This window comes from Mastomys coucha, unplaced genomic scaffold (genome assembly GCF_008632895.1).
Source record: "Mastomys coucha isolate ucsf_1 unplaced genomic scaffold, UCSF_Mcou_1 pScaffold21, whole genome shotgun sequence".
Classification (NCBI taxonomy): Eukaryota; Metazoa; Chordata; class Mammalia; order Rodentia; family Muridae; genus Mastomys; species Mastomys coucha.
Window position 1 is genome coordinate 174,052,690 of NW_022196904.1, and position 16,119 is coordinate 174,068,808.

Sequence of the window (16,119 nt, forward strand, 5' to 3'; positions counted from 1 at the left end):
TTAAATCAGTTATTAAAGTTTGAAGTAGGCTACCAGCAGAGAAAGTAAATCTAAAGGGACCTTAGGGTAAAGAGCCTTGACAATAATTCAGTGTGCTATGTAGCTTTCCCTGCTGAGTGTATGCTGTGTTGATATTTCACAGACTTTGGTTTTGAATGTTCATGACATCGAGAAGAAGTGTCTTATGAATGAGAAGAGTCACATACAGGGCAGGATAACTCACATAGGAAGTAGGCAGTTTAAGTGGCTTCTTAAACTCTATATCCACATTCTCCACAGCCTCCATCCCACTAACTCTAATGTCCAGAATAAAGGAAAACATTGTATTTTGTTCAGTGTTTGCCGTACTTAAAGCCAATGAACTAAGATAATGCTAAGAGTTCAAAGTTAGTGACAGAAGTATTTGATGGCTGATAGAGTTCTGAGAATTTATAAATTGTGGAGTACATTCAAATAACCTAAGACCAAAATTTATATTTACTTCCATTTCCATGTTTTTATAACCATTTCTTTAATCAGCTTTCTGTCCTAATTTTTATGCATGTATGTGCATGCATGTACGTGTGCATGTGCATATGAATATTCATGTGTGTATGCATTCATGTGCATGTGCGTGTGCATGTGCGTGTGTATATGTATGTGTGCTGAATCCAGGGCTGTTCTATTTCTAGAAAGAATTTTCACTTAAAACTACTAGCTACTAAAACACAGAATCAGCCTTAAGACAAAGACACGTTGTCTTTGGTTCTAAGAGTCAGCAGTCAGGATCTTCTTGTTGGTTCCCAGAATTGCTGTCTGTCACAAATACAGTGTCTTTGGTGAAATTACCTTAAGTTTGCCCATCTGTGATACCCATCAGAAAGCCTTCTAACCCTCTAAAGGGCATTTCTCTCCTCCCCCACTCCCTTTATATCTTTCATTGTTTCCTTTCTCTTTCTGGTTGGATTACTTTAGGTAATTCTTCATGGTCTGGGCAAACTGACCAGCTTAGGAAAGATCTGGCTCTTCTCTGTCCTGAACCGACTGTGTTCATCATCATCCGCAGGTTGCTTCAAGGAGCACAGCATGTTCCTAAACTCAGACACAGTGATGCCTTGATCAATTCTCTCTGATTTATTTAGGTTGCTACACAATCTGCAGTAGCTGTGATCTCCAGTATTGCACCTGGGGACAATATAAACAGCTGATGGCAGAGTGAGATTCTCAATTCTTGCTACTCAGTGATTTACATAACATGCTGCCATTAGCACTTGGATGTGACATATCATGGTTTCTAGGTTTTCCTGGGCCATGCATGAACACCACACGAAGGTGTCAGCATTAGCCCGGCAGCCTGTCCAGGCCTTTACTGCTTTCGCTGGGAAGTTGGGCAGCATCTTTGCATGAGGGACAAAACAGAATATTTAGTTTGCCTTTAACTATCTGCAGTCAATTCCTCTCCAATTCAGGAACTACAGCTTTCTTTTTGCTTCCTTTACTTTTCTGGCAATTTAACTTAAAAAAATCTACATTTCATATTTTATTCATTATTTGAATCTATTTCTATAGATCTATGCAAATATTTAAAGATTCTCACCACAGTTATGTTAGTGTTATTGTTAAGAATTATTATTGTGACTTTCAATTTTATACCTTACAAAGTCACTTCATAAACAGAAGCCCTTGACAATCACTGAGTATTTATGACAAGGTGGAAGATAGATCTACCCTGGTTCATGCAACCCTTTACAATCCTCTGAGATGGACTCTGCTCTCATAGGGGAGGATACTGATGTCTGCTGAGGTTTTCTAGTCATTTCAAGCACATATAAGAGGTAACTGGAAAAGCTGTTGAGGCCAACACTCCCTGCTCTCCAACTTCGGCAGGTACTGCCCACTTTCACAGAGGAAATAAAGGGTCACCTGACTAGAAAATCAGAGTGTTGCATTTTGAGCCTCATCTGCTCCACACCCAGTGCTGTTTCGACTTCCCAGAGGGGTGAGCTGTTAAAAACACTAGTGTGTGTTATTCACATACTGTGCATATTGCTCAAGTTGATAAATAGAAAAAAGATGAGGGAGGGCAGAAAAATAACTAGAGAAGCTTGTATGTAAAGGCATCACTGGGCAAGTGCTGCCTGCCTGCCTGCTCAGTCAAGGCTGTGAGCTCAAAGCCCAGGCTGAGAGATACAGGAGAAAAGAAGCCAGTCACGTTCACTGGGCATGCAGCCCGGTGCTCCGGCCGGCCACTGACGGAGGCAGCCTGAGTCCCACTGATTGATCCCACAGCCAAGGCTGCCCTTCTCTCAGCAGCAGTAGGCTCCCACAAAGAAGGCAGCACATGGAAAAGTCTTTGTTAGGGCCCCTAATGACAGGATTGAATTCCACATCACAGCTACCCCTAAACAGGTACACTCTGCTTCTTTCATGTTCCTGATGGATCCCACGGGAAAGAAAAGAGAGAAAAGAAAGGTCACACTAAGAAACAACTCATAGGCTAGTTTGTCTGGGTTTGCTCCTCCCCTGCTACGCCACCCCCAGGTTTTTAGCTTTTGAGTTCTTCAATTTCACACACCCTGTGTGGCCATGGGACAGCAATGGGAAAAACTTTCTGTGATAATTATTCATAATTCATTTACCATGACTCACTGGAAAATGAGCGCTTCTGTGTTCGTTACTGCTTGTGCTTAGACGCTCTCCCTCCAACCCAAACTGGCCACTTACTGATGATCTACCTAGGCATTGCCTCTCCCAAAATCCTTCCTGGGTAGTCCTTGCTGCCTCCATCAGTCAGACCTTTGTTTTCTTTCCTATCCTTTAAAATGGCTTTTGCCATGGTCCCTTCCAATCTATTTACCATCTGTCTGTATCTATGGTGCCGCTTCTTAAAGTCAGACCCTGCCTTCAGCACAGTGGCCAGCACTATGAGGAGTGTAGTAAGTCCCTATGAATAAATGGAACAAACATAGGTGGAGATTTATGTTAATTTGGGTATTTTAAAGGCAGACTTTAATTCATTCACAGTCTTTAAAAATAAACATCTCCTTTTTCAGATAAAAAAACCCCACAGTACTATTGATTGCAGCAACAGAAAGCCTACAAAGAAGGAATAAAAAGGTGCTGCTGGCAATTGTCTCGCTCTGAGATATAGTCCCATTCAATAATTTTCTATACTTCATGCAAATGCAAAATTAAAATTGTATGCTTTAAATGATTCTCTCAAGTACACTGACAATGACTTATGGAGGTTCACAGGGCAGACAGTTTATCCTCACTTCAACTCAATCAAAGGGAAGCCAGAACCCAAAGACACACATAATTAATGGTAGAACTAGAAACCACAAATCTTGTCTCAGGTCTAGGTTGTGTTGCTTCCTGTTTGGGAAGTCTCAGTCCATCCAGCAACCCTGGCTTATGGGTTTGTAATGAGGTCTTCCTCCTGAAGAAAGGGTACACAGAGCTGATCCTGTGTTTGTATCTAAGCTATGCTGTGCATAGGGGTAACCATCTCCAACATCTTGAAGGGGGAAAAAGAAAGATGGGATACTTAACAAAAAATCTGTCCTAGAAGTAAATGACAGGCTAACCAAGCAAGCCAGACGGGCAATAGTAAAAGGCAGAGCTTCTGTCCAAAAGCTACATGACACCTGGACAGTGCTGGTTTGTCTCTAAGTACATTGCTCTGGTGAGTGCAGCCATAGGTTTACTTTCATTATCGAACACTGAGCAGTGCTCTAATCCATGACTGAGGATTGTACTCCAGACAAAGTACACAGAGAGTGCTCAATGGATGTGCACAGGGCTGTTGAGAATTTGTTGTTTCTCATCAAGGATAATAAGCAGAAATGAGTACTGATAGCACACAGCTGCCCCACTCTGCCCGGAGTGGAAATGTTAAGACAGCCTGATAGAGCTCTTCACACTAGTCTCTAAACAGGCCTGAGCTGCAATCTCACAAACACACAGTGGGTTCCTGACTCTGCAGATGGGAGACCATGCCTTATTTATCTGTATATCCATATAATGGTGATGGAACTCAGAGCTCATTTTTTTTTTTCTAAATTGAATTATAGCTGTGTGAAGACTCCTTTTGCTGTCCTAGCGTGGGAGCTAGGAAGATGCTGACTAGTAATTCCCCATCCTCTCCCTGAAAGCTCTGTAAATCATACTCTTAAAAAAGAAACAAGCTGAATTCCAAAACCCTCTCAGAGGAAGTGCCCGGCTGGTGGGTCTGGAGGAGAAGTGCCCGGCTGGTGGGTCTGGAGGAGAAGTGCCCGGCTGGTGGGTCTGGCCTCTGTCCACTGAATGTGCAGAACTCTTATACACAAACCTAGGCTGCTCCCGAGGGAACTCACAGCTGATGGCTTAGCTGTGGAGACTCACAGATCCCCTCTTTCCCAATGGCGGGGCCATCAGGGGAAAGGGTGGGAGTCCATGACTGTGCATGGCTTAACTAAAATGTGCTCCTCTCCTCAGGAGGAAGACAGTCTCACAGCAGGAGGAGGCACCATTTTTTTGCAAGCAGAAAGCCACAGAGGAACAAAGAATGTGGCTGAAAAGTTATTTCCTGAGCAAAACAGCAGGATAGAACCTTTCTATTCTGTCCCTCCCCACCCTCTTTTCCCTTCTTCACCCCATTTTTTTGAACTTCTGTTGTAAAAGAGAAGACTTGAGGTCCAGTGGAAACTGACCCACAGATACAGAGATGCCCCATGTGCTGTCCTTAGTCCTCTTCCATTATCAGGAGCTTTCACTACCATCAGTGTCAGAGGGGAGCCTTCATCCTTGGTGACCTTCCATTAGTGACAGGAAAGTCCATATTTCACAGTAGGGTTTACCTGTGGTGTCCATTCTGTGGTTTGGGACTGGCGTATAAACAACCCATTTTTAGTATCATTCAGAATAGTTTCCCTGCCCTAAGATCTTCTGTATCACTTTCCCTGTTCCTAGCTCCTAGCAACCATGTTCACAGCATTGTCCTATCCTGCTATCAGGGGTGGTGTGGGCTACGGCCTGAGAAGCCCTGAGGCCCAGAAGCTTCTGGATTTACTCAAGAGCAACAACAAAACAGAAACAAATTTGCTAATAAGATTCTTTCCTGAAAGATACTAAGCTGGGTTTGAAGGAATAGGAGTACAAAAAATTTATTTTCGGTGGAGAAACTCAAGTACAATTCACTAATTCTCTAATCTCTTAAACTCTCTTGAAGAAGCAGCACAGTGTAAAGTCCACAGGCTTTTATTGGCATTGTTTAGCTATCTGTTCCCCAAGTCCAGCTCCACTACCCATCCCTGGGCCCAGTCAGCACCGTCCTGGCCTGACCTGTAAATTCTTTCCAGGGGACACTTCGGACTCTCTCCCTCCTGGCTGTGGAATTTTCTACTTACAAGGCACAGAATTTGCTATGTGAGAGGATTAAAAGGAGCTTGCTATCTTTTAAGTGCTTTTACATATGGTCTCTTTAGCACAGCTGGATGTCTCTGGAACCATAGCTGCCCGGCTCACTTGGTCCTTTGTACTGCATCCTTGGACATTGTCTCAGCATCTTAGAGGCTCCTGTGAGCTCTGGGGCCATCAGGTGTCAGCTGAGGATTTCTGTGCTCTGCTTTTAAATAAAGTCATGGGCAGTTACTCTTATTTGGGGGAAATAAAGGCATGAAAGTTTGTGTCTTAAGTGTTCATGGTCGTGGTCCTGGGCAGTCACACAAAGGCATGGTAAGATACCCGGAAAGGAGGCCAGTTTAGTCTTCCAACACCCGTCTTGCTCCAGCTTGTCTCCTTTGCTCCTATTTATCTCCAGATACAAGTCTAGGGCAGAATTTGCCCCAGGCATGACAAAGACACCTAAGTGAGGGTTCTGGGAAACAGTGTGGCACAGCAGAGAGAAAGTAGGATTCAGAGCTAGAAACCTGGGGAGTCTTGGCTGCTGTGACTTCTCTGACCTCGGACACGAATTTACCCTTTAGCTTTCTATTTTTTCAGGAAAGTTAATAAAGTCATATTTATCTCAGTAGGCTTTATTTAGAGTAGTTGTGATAAACTACAATGATCTCATACCCATTTTCCATTTCTCTCCACACTGTACAGGATCTCTGTCCTTCTGGCTCACCGCAGAGATCCGAGGCCAGGAATTATCAGTAAGCAAATGGGATGCAAAGAAGATGAGTGAATGAGGTTTGAATGAAGGGAGGAAAGAAGAAAAAAGGAAGGACTGTAGTTTTGCCGATACAACAAATAAAATTAAATAAAATAAAAAATAAAAAGCAATCTGAATTGTTAAGTATCACCTGCATTCTTAAAGCGATACTCGATGCATTGAGGCAAGAGTGATGACTTCCCTGACATTGTCCTCACTACTTCTAGTACAGTTGCCTTGAACAGTCTGACTCCCATCTACCTCATCTCTCTCAAGTCTCCTCCTTCCTTCCATGCTTCAGGCACACGTGACCCTGCGTTTCTGCAGACATCCTGAGTTAGTTCCTGCCATGAAAAGTTTGTGTTAGCCTCTGACTTGCTTAGAAAGCTGTGTGACGTCTGCTTATCTGGCTTCTTACCATCAGTTGTCTCTTTTCTTACCTGTCACATGGTAAGAAAAGCCCTTCCTGTACACACATCTAGGATTCTAGATGTACAAGTGAATAATAACATTCTACTATTCATTCATTGTTGTTTCCTCCCCAACTCTTATATTTATGCCAAATAGAAAACATGATCTATGTTTGTTTAATACCTTGGAAATAGTTTTCTAATTATCTTGGCTTATTTACACAAATATATAAAACCAAATGAAATCTCTACTGTTCCAAGCAAAAAACTCTTGCCCTTCCTTCCTCCCTCAGTCTCATGTGCAGACTTCAAGACTTATTTCTGCTCTGTGAATAAAAACAATGAGCCAATTGAGTCTCAATTTTGAGACTTTTTTTTTTCAATTTTGAGACTTGAGAATGATATTCTTGCAGGCCACACTATTCCTATTCCTGGATTGCAGGCCTCTTGACTTGAGGGCTGGAATGTAGAACAAGTTGGGTAGAAATAGGTAACAGAGGCAAATGACAGGACCGTGGTCTCTCATGCCCTGTTCCGGTTTATTCCCAGGGCCCTCATGGCAGCTGTGACTCAAGGCGCAGGACCTGGTCTAGGGCTGGTGTTATACCCGCTTCCCGCCTCACCCTCAGTGTCCTTGTCCAATAAAGTATATACATCATCTCAAAGAGAAACCACAGAGACGGGGAGAGGAGTTTGACCTTCCACCGGGACTATGATACCACACCATGTAAAAGAATCATCTGCGTGATATTTCTAAGGAAAAAAAGCAAACACCAGCTTTCCTGGGCTAAGTGAGATTTCCCTGATGATGATGCAGCAGGTCACGTAGGACTCTCTCTGCCTTGGAGCAGATCTTCACTGTCACATGGGGTCAGCATCTAGCTCCAAGCGCACTTCATCCTTCCCTAAGAGCCTGGCTCCTGTTGTATCTGATCTTGGTGAACACCCATCTGCTCTCAGCGTGCTGCCTCTGACGTTAGCTAATGCCTCCTATTAGCATTAAAAGAGAACAATCTGGAAAAGTCCACCCCCAAGCAGAGTTCAAACAGGCCACAAGTAGATGTGGCATCTTAGTTGTACAAAGTTTGCTAAAGCAATAGTAACAGTACATACATATAAATGTATGTACAAATATGCGTGTATGTGTCTGTGTAGGTGCTGTGTGTAGGGGAGGCAGTGAAGCCAAAAGCCCACGGAATGGTTCATGAAATCAAAGACAAGAATGCTCCATCTGATTTATCAAAGAGACTGCCAATAGTAAAAGGAGAAAAAAAATCTCCTAGTGTGGAAAAGGCATGATCAAAAGAACCAAACAATACGGAAAAGAACCAAACGATACGGAAATGAACCAAACGATACGGAAAAGAACCAAATGATACGGAAATGAACCAAACGATACGGAAAAGAACCAAACGATATGGAAATGAATTGGGAATCTTTATCCAGCACTTACTGGTAATGGGTTAAAATTCTGGTCCACCAGATGGTTGTATCCATGGTCGAAAAATGAATGTCGTATCACAACATCAATGCCCTGATTGGCCAACATTCCTAAAGTGTTTAGCCATCTAAAAGAAAAGAAGAAAAAAAGCCACATCAGCACATTTTAAAATGGCATCTACCAAGCACTGTGAAGATTAGCTACCACACACAAATAACGTCATCAGAGCCACCAGTTTTACTTGATGCTTTAAAGGAGAAAATCATTTTAGGTGCTAAACAAGTAAGAGATCTCAAAGGTTATCACAGTTAATCTCTTATTTTACAGGAAAAGAAGTCTGAGGGAATAAAATAAATCGTTCATGGTTATAGCATTATCACAGCGTATGACTTCTATTTTACTCCTTTCTTTCTTTCTTTCTTCCTTCCTTTCTTTCTTTCTTTCATTAGATATTTTCTTTATTTACATGTCATATGATTTCTCCTTTCTCAGTTTCCCCTCCAAAAAACAAACAAACAAACAAACAAAAACAACAAGAACTATTTTACTTCTAGAATACTAACGAAAGAACATGGCCAGTTTTTAGAAGCCCAGTGCCTCCCCCTGGCCACAAACCCAGGAGCACAGGACTTCACAGCACACCTTGCATCCTCAGTCTCCTCGCTCTGTAACAGTACACATGCTTTTCACAGAACTCTAAGCTACATGGGCCTACGCCCTATGCAAACCAGCCGCGGTGTCTGGAGCCCTCATGTTTCACTGTCACAGTCAATGTAATAACGTTCTTCCTTGACACCATGATCAACTATTCAGGGATTTCAGCACATTACCTTCACATGCATGGTGCAATGGGAAAGCTTCCTTGACCATGTTCTCATCCTCACTATGCAAAATGCCTAGTTTACACAGCATGCTCCTCCAAGGGCATTCTCACATGCCCTGACCCTGATTGTAACTGACAGATTCAATCCTTTCATCAATTTAGACAGTCATTGTTTTCTCTCTGTTACCACTACTGGAAACTATCACTCATCCGAGCTTTTACCTCAAACTTCATTCTTCACAGGTCTAAGTTGCATAAAACTACTTGAGTAGCCAGTACAGCATGCTCTCTCCTGCTGACCCATGTTTTACACCTTTCCCACATTTTAACTCCTGCTTAGCATTTTCTACCGACCCTCTTCTAACTCATTTCTTTCCATTTGTCAAATTTCTCACCACATATTAATCACCTAGGCTAGTGCTGTTTGCTAAGCTCTGGCATTCTAGCCAGCTGTATCACCTTCTACCTCCACAGAGCATTTTCTGTATGTGCCCTCTGCCAGCCTGGTGGATGGTGAGCACGCACATATCTCTTCCACTCCCAGGCCCTCAATCACACCGCATTTGAACTTGTACTCACAGCACTTCCTGGCATGCTGTAGGTGCACAGCACTGTTTAGGCTGACATTTGTCTGGATAAAATTAGATTCTAGAAACTTTGAAAATCACCATTTAGCACATGGGAAAAATTATGCATAGTTATGATTTCCCAAATCTGAAACCATATGGGGCTCTAAACCCATGACTTCTAGAATTAAATTTTTTCCTTGCTGGACTAAAGAGCATTTCTAATTCTTATATTATGGTTAAATAATGTTCACATTTTCAAATCTTTTTTTACATTTACAATTTTATTTTATTCTCATAGAAATGAACACATTTACTGGCAATTAGAGCTGCAAATACAAACCCAAAAGCAGAGCAAAACATACTCAAACAAGCTTTAAATCACAAGTCAAGTCTGGTACAATAGAGCAGAATGCTTGCTCTGCTCGCTTTGTTCACACTGGGACACTGTGACCCAGAGAATTGAAATTACTTTGAGAACATCACATGGCAAAGCTACTTGCCTTTATTATTTTCATTAGTTTGGCAAGCCTGTGAAATCAGGATAATAGGTTCAGCTCCTGCTCTAATCCTGAGGCACAGTAGCAGACAGATTACCAAAGATGCCCCATGGTGGAACTCCAATAAGAACTTTGGGTAAATGCCTCTTAAGCCAGAGCTCTAGTCATGCTCTTAAAGCACAGAGATATCACAGTCTTTCTTTAATATTGAACTATAAAGGCAAATCTGGCGTTTCATCTAGAAGAAATATATATGCAAGATTGTATCTGCATGAGCCCCACCATCAACACCATCTGCACGGCATCACAGGGCTGTCTCTTGGTGCTGTGTAAAGTGATCCCATTGATCACTGTTAAGGATCTATTCTCCCATTCTATAGATGTCTTTTTCACAACTTGTATTGTTATATGCTCTAGATGCTGGAGACACAGCAGCCTCAAGATGAATTTATAGTTTTCCAATTAAAGATTGATAGGCTAGTGGTTTCCCTGAGTCACAGTAGCAGACTTCTGATTCATGTGTGCATCTGTGTGTGCCCTAGGAAGCTCACAGTTATGTGATAGATGGAAAGTCCCAGGGGAACGCCATCTCTGCACATGCTCCCGAGCTTCTTAGAATGCTCTACCTCTATTATTTTTCTAGGAGACAATTTGTACACCTTCAAGAACACAGTGCATTGTTGTGTGCTGCCAGTGGGGTTAAGATGGGATGGATGACAAGGAAGTAAGTGGAAAGACCAGGAGGAGAATGAACTAGATCTATGTGACCTCTGCCAAGCTACAGCCTACATATCAACAACTATGTTCATCTGCAGTTCCTTGTAGACATCTATAGCTATTTGACTGATTTTCATGCAAGGGCAGGGGGTCTCTGTTTCAGCCACCTCTGTGAAGGTCTGTGGTATTTTTCATTTCACATCATTCCTTAAGTGGAAGAAGATTCAGGAAAACATTCAGCACAACTGGCTGCTTGCTGGACCTCAGAGCAGAGTCATTTGGCAACAGCTGAGAACAAGCCATCCCTGGGCTGATTCCAAGGGTCCCCTGAGTACCGACTGCCAACCTGGCTTTTCACCCTTGTAACAGGGTTCCTATCAAACTAGCAGGGAGTTTATTATGAAAGGAGCCTCTTAGTAACACTGCATTAAGTGCTGACTCACTCCATTTCATTAATGTGAACCATGCTCATTGGACTTCTCTGTGAAACACAAAGTTAGATGTTGAGGTTACAAACACGGAAGACCCAAAGTAACACCATGAATTACACTGAGCAGTTATCTTTATGTACCTTTAACCTCATTCCATCTGAAAATGCCATCTACTTGGCTGGCCTGAGCTGTTCTTCACAAATGTATTAATGTCTCAATGGAAGGGAGTCGCATCTGTCTAATTAACACCAGCTGTTAGTAGCAAAACACATAGCTGAGGGCAAAGCTACGGTCTGTGCATTGCTCAGCCAGAAAGCCTGGGCCAAAGGATCATAATGGACCAGAAAAAAAATACTTAGTTTCTGGTTGTGAGATTTGTCCTGGCTACATGATACTGAGAGCCAGGCAGAGCTCTAAGCTTCTGGCTCAAGTCATTCTTCAGGCAACTACAGTAGCCTGCAAACTCATATTCTCATCCCTTCCAAGATCCTGTGCATAATATTAACAAGGTCTAAGTTTAAAACGCTTGTCTGATTATCAATCTCTTCTTCGATCTCGTTAGTGGCTTGGTAGAAGACCAGGTCAAGGCCTCATTCCCTCTCCCTGGTTTTCAAGACCATCCATCGTCTGGGGGGACCCTCCGTACAGTCTCAGCCTCCATTCTATCTCTGCTGGAAGAAGGCTTTACTCAACATTCCCCACGGTCCCTCTGCTGGGCCTTTCCCGTGGTGTTTCTTCAGCCTGAGGCACCTTACTGTCAGCTCTACCACTCTCCACCTGGGAAGGTCAGGGCACTCTTACCATGTCTCACAAAATGCCAGCTTGCCTATGACACCTGATAATCTCACTCAGGGAGTTTTTTAATCCCCCCACAAATCCACCAGTTTTCTCTCATAGGAAGGCCATGGGGGACAGACAGGAGTGGTCTACTGCATGGGGAAACGGCTGGACCCTGGAGAAGGCCGTGTGGGTTTGCGTCTGCTCTCGGCCGCTGGCTAAATGAGCTCGTGTGGCTAACTTAGCTCAGCTCTGCTTTTCAACCTTTAGCTGTTGTATGAGGACATCACTAGTCTCTGTTTCACTGGTCACCACTAAAACTGTAGCACCAATCTCATTGGTGGTCCAAGTATTAAAGGATTTCAGACAGTGCTTGGCTCTTGGTAGATCCAGTATGCATCAAAGAATTATCACAGCATAATTAGTTTCGCAGTCTAGTCATCTCTCACTCTAGTCCCTACAGTCATGTTTCTGGAGGACAGAACCGTGACTGCTTTTACCTAACTCCCAGAACTACGGTAAAATGGAGAAGGGAGAATATAGGCTGCTGACTCCATGGTAGGCTGAACAGGATAGTCCATCAAGGAGAGCAGACTTACTCAAGATGTCATCTGTGCTCTGATGCTCATGTCTAACAAAGATGTTAGTAGTGGAGAAGTGACTAAGTATGGTTAAATACATCCATGAATGAAGAGATGGAAACTTTCCATTGGAAATGCACTTTGCCTTGTGACGGGTAGTGAGTATGTAACAGTTTCTCTGTCCTTTCCTAAAAATTCCAGGGAGTGAAAATGTCAATTACTTACAAGAATCCTGCAGCGTAGGAATCTGACAGATTGTTTGTGCCTCCAGCTGAGGTGGTCACGACGCCTTCCAGCCAAATTTTCTTTCCTGGAGTGTATGTGTTGACCACCTGTTCCCACAGTAAAAGCAGAAGAGGATAGATGAGATTTTAAAAACTACTCCCAAATGAGAAGCACCATCAATCCCTAAAGGAAGTGTCTCTCATTCCCTGCTCCCGAGTGGTCATAATTTGTGCTTTACTTCATGAAGATGTGTATCTGTTGCTTTCTTTTTATAGGAAATCCATGAAAAGAGAGAAAGAGGTGGCCTACTATAGTGGCTAGAGGGCTAGACTCTGGCGCGGGCTGACAGAGTGAGTTGCCACACGCACTTGAAAGCATTAATGTTCACACGTGCTCACTTTTTCCCTTATGTAAACCCAAGTGATGGTGTGATAGAACAAATGCATATTCTAGAGTGTAAGATGACTTTAGGGAAGCAACATCCTTCACCGGAAAAGAATAACCACATCATGTTTCTACAGTAACAGGTCCTGAGAAGCAATGCTTTTCAGGATCATGTTACAGAACTTTTAGGATAAAGTATCAGAAGTCATGAACCAGGAGTAGGAGAGAAAAAAACTTCTAGGGAACTGTTGTATAATGAGCATGGCATGTAACCGAAGTAAATATAAAAAGAAAAGTCCCTGACCCATGTGTTAGATTCTACACAAGGAACTGCAGCTGTGTGCCTTCGAAACAGAGGCAAAGCCTTGTTAAAATGTGTCCTTCTGAAGTTTTGAAATTACCCAGTCTCTGTTCTACAAGTTGGAGGCTGGCCAAACTTCTCCGATCAGGATGCAGATATACTGGAGAGCAGTCTGCAGCTCTTGTAATAGGCAATGCTAGCAGCTTCTGAAAGTGCATCCTGAGTCGTGAGCTTGTCTATAGCTAGCTCACTTCTGAAAGTGCATCCTGAGTCGTGAGCTTGTCTATAGCTAGCTCACTTCTGAAAATGCATCCTGAGTCGTGAGCTTGTCTGTAGCTAGCTCATTTGAGGAAATAACACCAACTAGCTCGTGAGCTACAAGACTAAGATAGGGAAAAGGGGCAAAGACAACAGGAGGAGATGGTTTCAAACTGACAACCAATGCTGCAACCTGTGCTCCGTCTCATAGCGACTTTTAGGTTAAAGCTTATATAACCCTTCTCAAAGCTGTCCAATGGTGCCTCAAGGTGACAATGGGAAGTATGTCTCTTGGTTTCTGCCTCTTGATGGTGAAGAGCAGCCTAAAGAAGTTACTCTCCCCTTGTTTCATGTATAACTCTGAGAGCTGAGCATTATCCAAATATTTGTTGCCTCTGTCCAGAGCCACCCAAGAGAAAGAATGAGAAGCATACTCCTGCTGTGTTCACTGGCATCAAGCTGCCTGTTGGTGTAACAACCAGAATATGAAATAGGACTGGAGGATGCTGGCATACACAAGGGAGATTGATAGAGAAATAGTGCATTTAGATATCCACAAATTCCTCTCCTACACATGTCACCAAAGCCATTATTCTTCCAATTTTTAAACAGAAAAGTACAAAGATTTCACCATGTCACCGTCGGTGGTAGGTGTCCATAGTTAGGACTAAAATATAAAACTCATTTAATGCATAGTATGAAATTCTATGCAGCATTTGAAGCAAAATTCAATATAAATTAAAAAATACAAGTATGTTTTATATAGCCATTTATCAATATGTAACAAATAAAGACCAAAGATGTGTGTTTTAAGAATAAATGTCAAACATATAATGAAGACACAAAAAAGAAAATGGACAAAGCATAACCAAGGTATTTTGTGAACTGATGATAGGTCCTGCTGTAAGTTGAGGTGGAATATACTATTGTTCAGCTCTTGGTTCCTTAGGACTCCCAGGAAGAATATGAATGTATATGAAATATAATATGAGATACATATCTATCTATACATGTGACCAAACTCATAGGTAGACATCAAGTGATCATATTCCTTTTTATATTTCTTTCTAGGTTTAGCTTCCTACAACTGTCTCACTCCCATTTAGAAGAGAATTTGTATTCTATAACTCACAAAAAACTCTGGTACTGGCAAAGTTACTGAGCTTTTCAGAAATAAAGTTGTATTAATATATAAATAAGATAGAAGTAACAATTCTAGCCAAGAATAGAAGAACAAGAGACCATGGTGGAAACTACATCGGCTTATTGTTTAAAGGGTAAAGAGCAGATGCTTAGCAAGCACAAAGCAAGGGTTCAAACTGTATTGCTACATAGAGGACAACATTCCACCCACATTTTCTGTATCCATTCTTTGGTTGAGAGTTATCTAGGTTGTTTCCAGGTTCTGGCTATTACAAATAAGGCTGCTATGAACATAGTGGAGTACATGTCGTTGTGGTATGGTGGGACATCTTTTGGGTATATGCCCAGGAGTGTTATAGCTGTGTCTTCAGGTAGAGCTATTTCCAATTTTCCGAGGAAACACCAGACTGATTTCTGGAGTGGTTATAACAGTTTGCAATCTCACCAGAAATGGAGGAGTGTTCCTTTTTCTCTACATCCTCGCCAACATGTGTTGTCACCTGAGGTTTTGATCTTAGCCATTCTGATTAGTGTAAGGTGAAATCTTAGGGTCATTTTGATTTGCATTTCCCTGATGACTAAGGATGTTGAACATTTCTTTCAGTGCTTCTCAGCCATTCAAGATTCCTCAGTTGAGAATTTTCTGTTTAGCTTTGTTCCTCATTTTTTAATAAGGTCATTTTTTTTTTTTGGAGTCTAACTTCTTGAGTTCTTTGTATATTTTGAATATTAGCCCTCTATCATAGGTAGGGTTAGTGTAGATGTTTTCCCAATCTGTTGGTTGTAGTTTTGCCCAATTGACAGTGTCCTTTGCCTTACAGAAACTTTTCAATTTCATGAGGTCCCATTTGTCAATTGTTGATCTTAGAGCCTGAGCCATTGGTGTTCAGTTCAAGAAAATTTCCCCTGTGCCAATGCATTCAAGGCTGTTTCCCACTTGTTCTTCTATTAGATTCAGTGTTAAATACACCTTTGAGATGGTCATCTCAGAAATAAAGATCTGAATTGTTGGGGAGTCATTAAGATTGTATAGTAAACTACAGAAACAGGTGAAATTGCCTAGGGAGGATATTTTTTAAAAACAGAGTAGAAAGAGGATTTCATTTCAAAACTATTGAGGCATTATCAAATGCTTTAATTTACCACATTTATTAACTACCTGCTAAATGCTAAGCAGACTAGGGGCAGGTGGACAACAGCTGATTTCCACTGTAGTCTCTCCAGGAGACTAATAGTAAGTAAACAAACAAGTAGGAATGATTTCGATGATAATAGGAGCCAAGAAGAAACTGTTCTGCTCCGCAGGAGCTTGTCAGGAAAAAAGGTGCTTAGACAGCGTTCGGTGAAGAGCCTTCTGTAAAGTGGTGTGTGAATTAAGAGGGAGCTAGGTCCTTAATGTTCCCAAAGAAAAAGTACAGAAAAAGGATGTAAGGTGAAACAGGACTAT

At 42.1% G+C, this 16,119-nt stretch overlaps 1 protein-coding gene across 2 annotated transcripts in view; it reads right to left on the reverse strand.

Moving 5' to 3' along the window:
• The window catches only part of Hpse2 (heparanase 2 (inactive)), a 601,951-nt gene that overhangs the window by 122,970 nt on the left and 462,862 nt on the right, over positions 1-16,119 (reverse strand). For both annotated transcript variants that reach the window (XM_031390380.1, XM_031390379.1), the window contains 2 exons: positions 12,587-12,693; positions 7,979-8,093 (listed from right to left, as the gene is read on the reverse strand). In XM_031390380.1, coding sequence (XP_031246240.1) covers positions 7,979-8,093; positions 12,587-12,693 — 222 coding nt within the window. The remainder of the gene's footprint in view (positions 1-7,978; positions 8,094-12,586; positions 12,694-16,119) is intronic.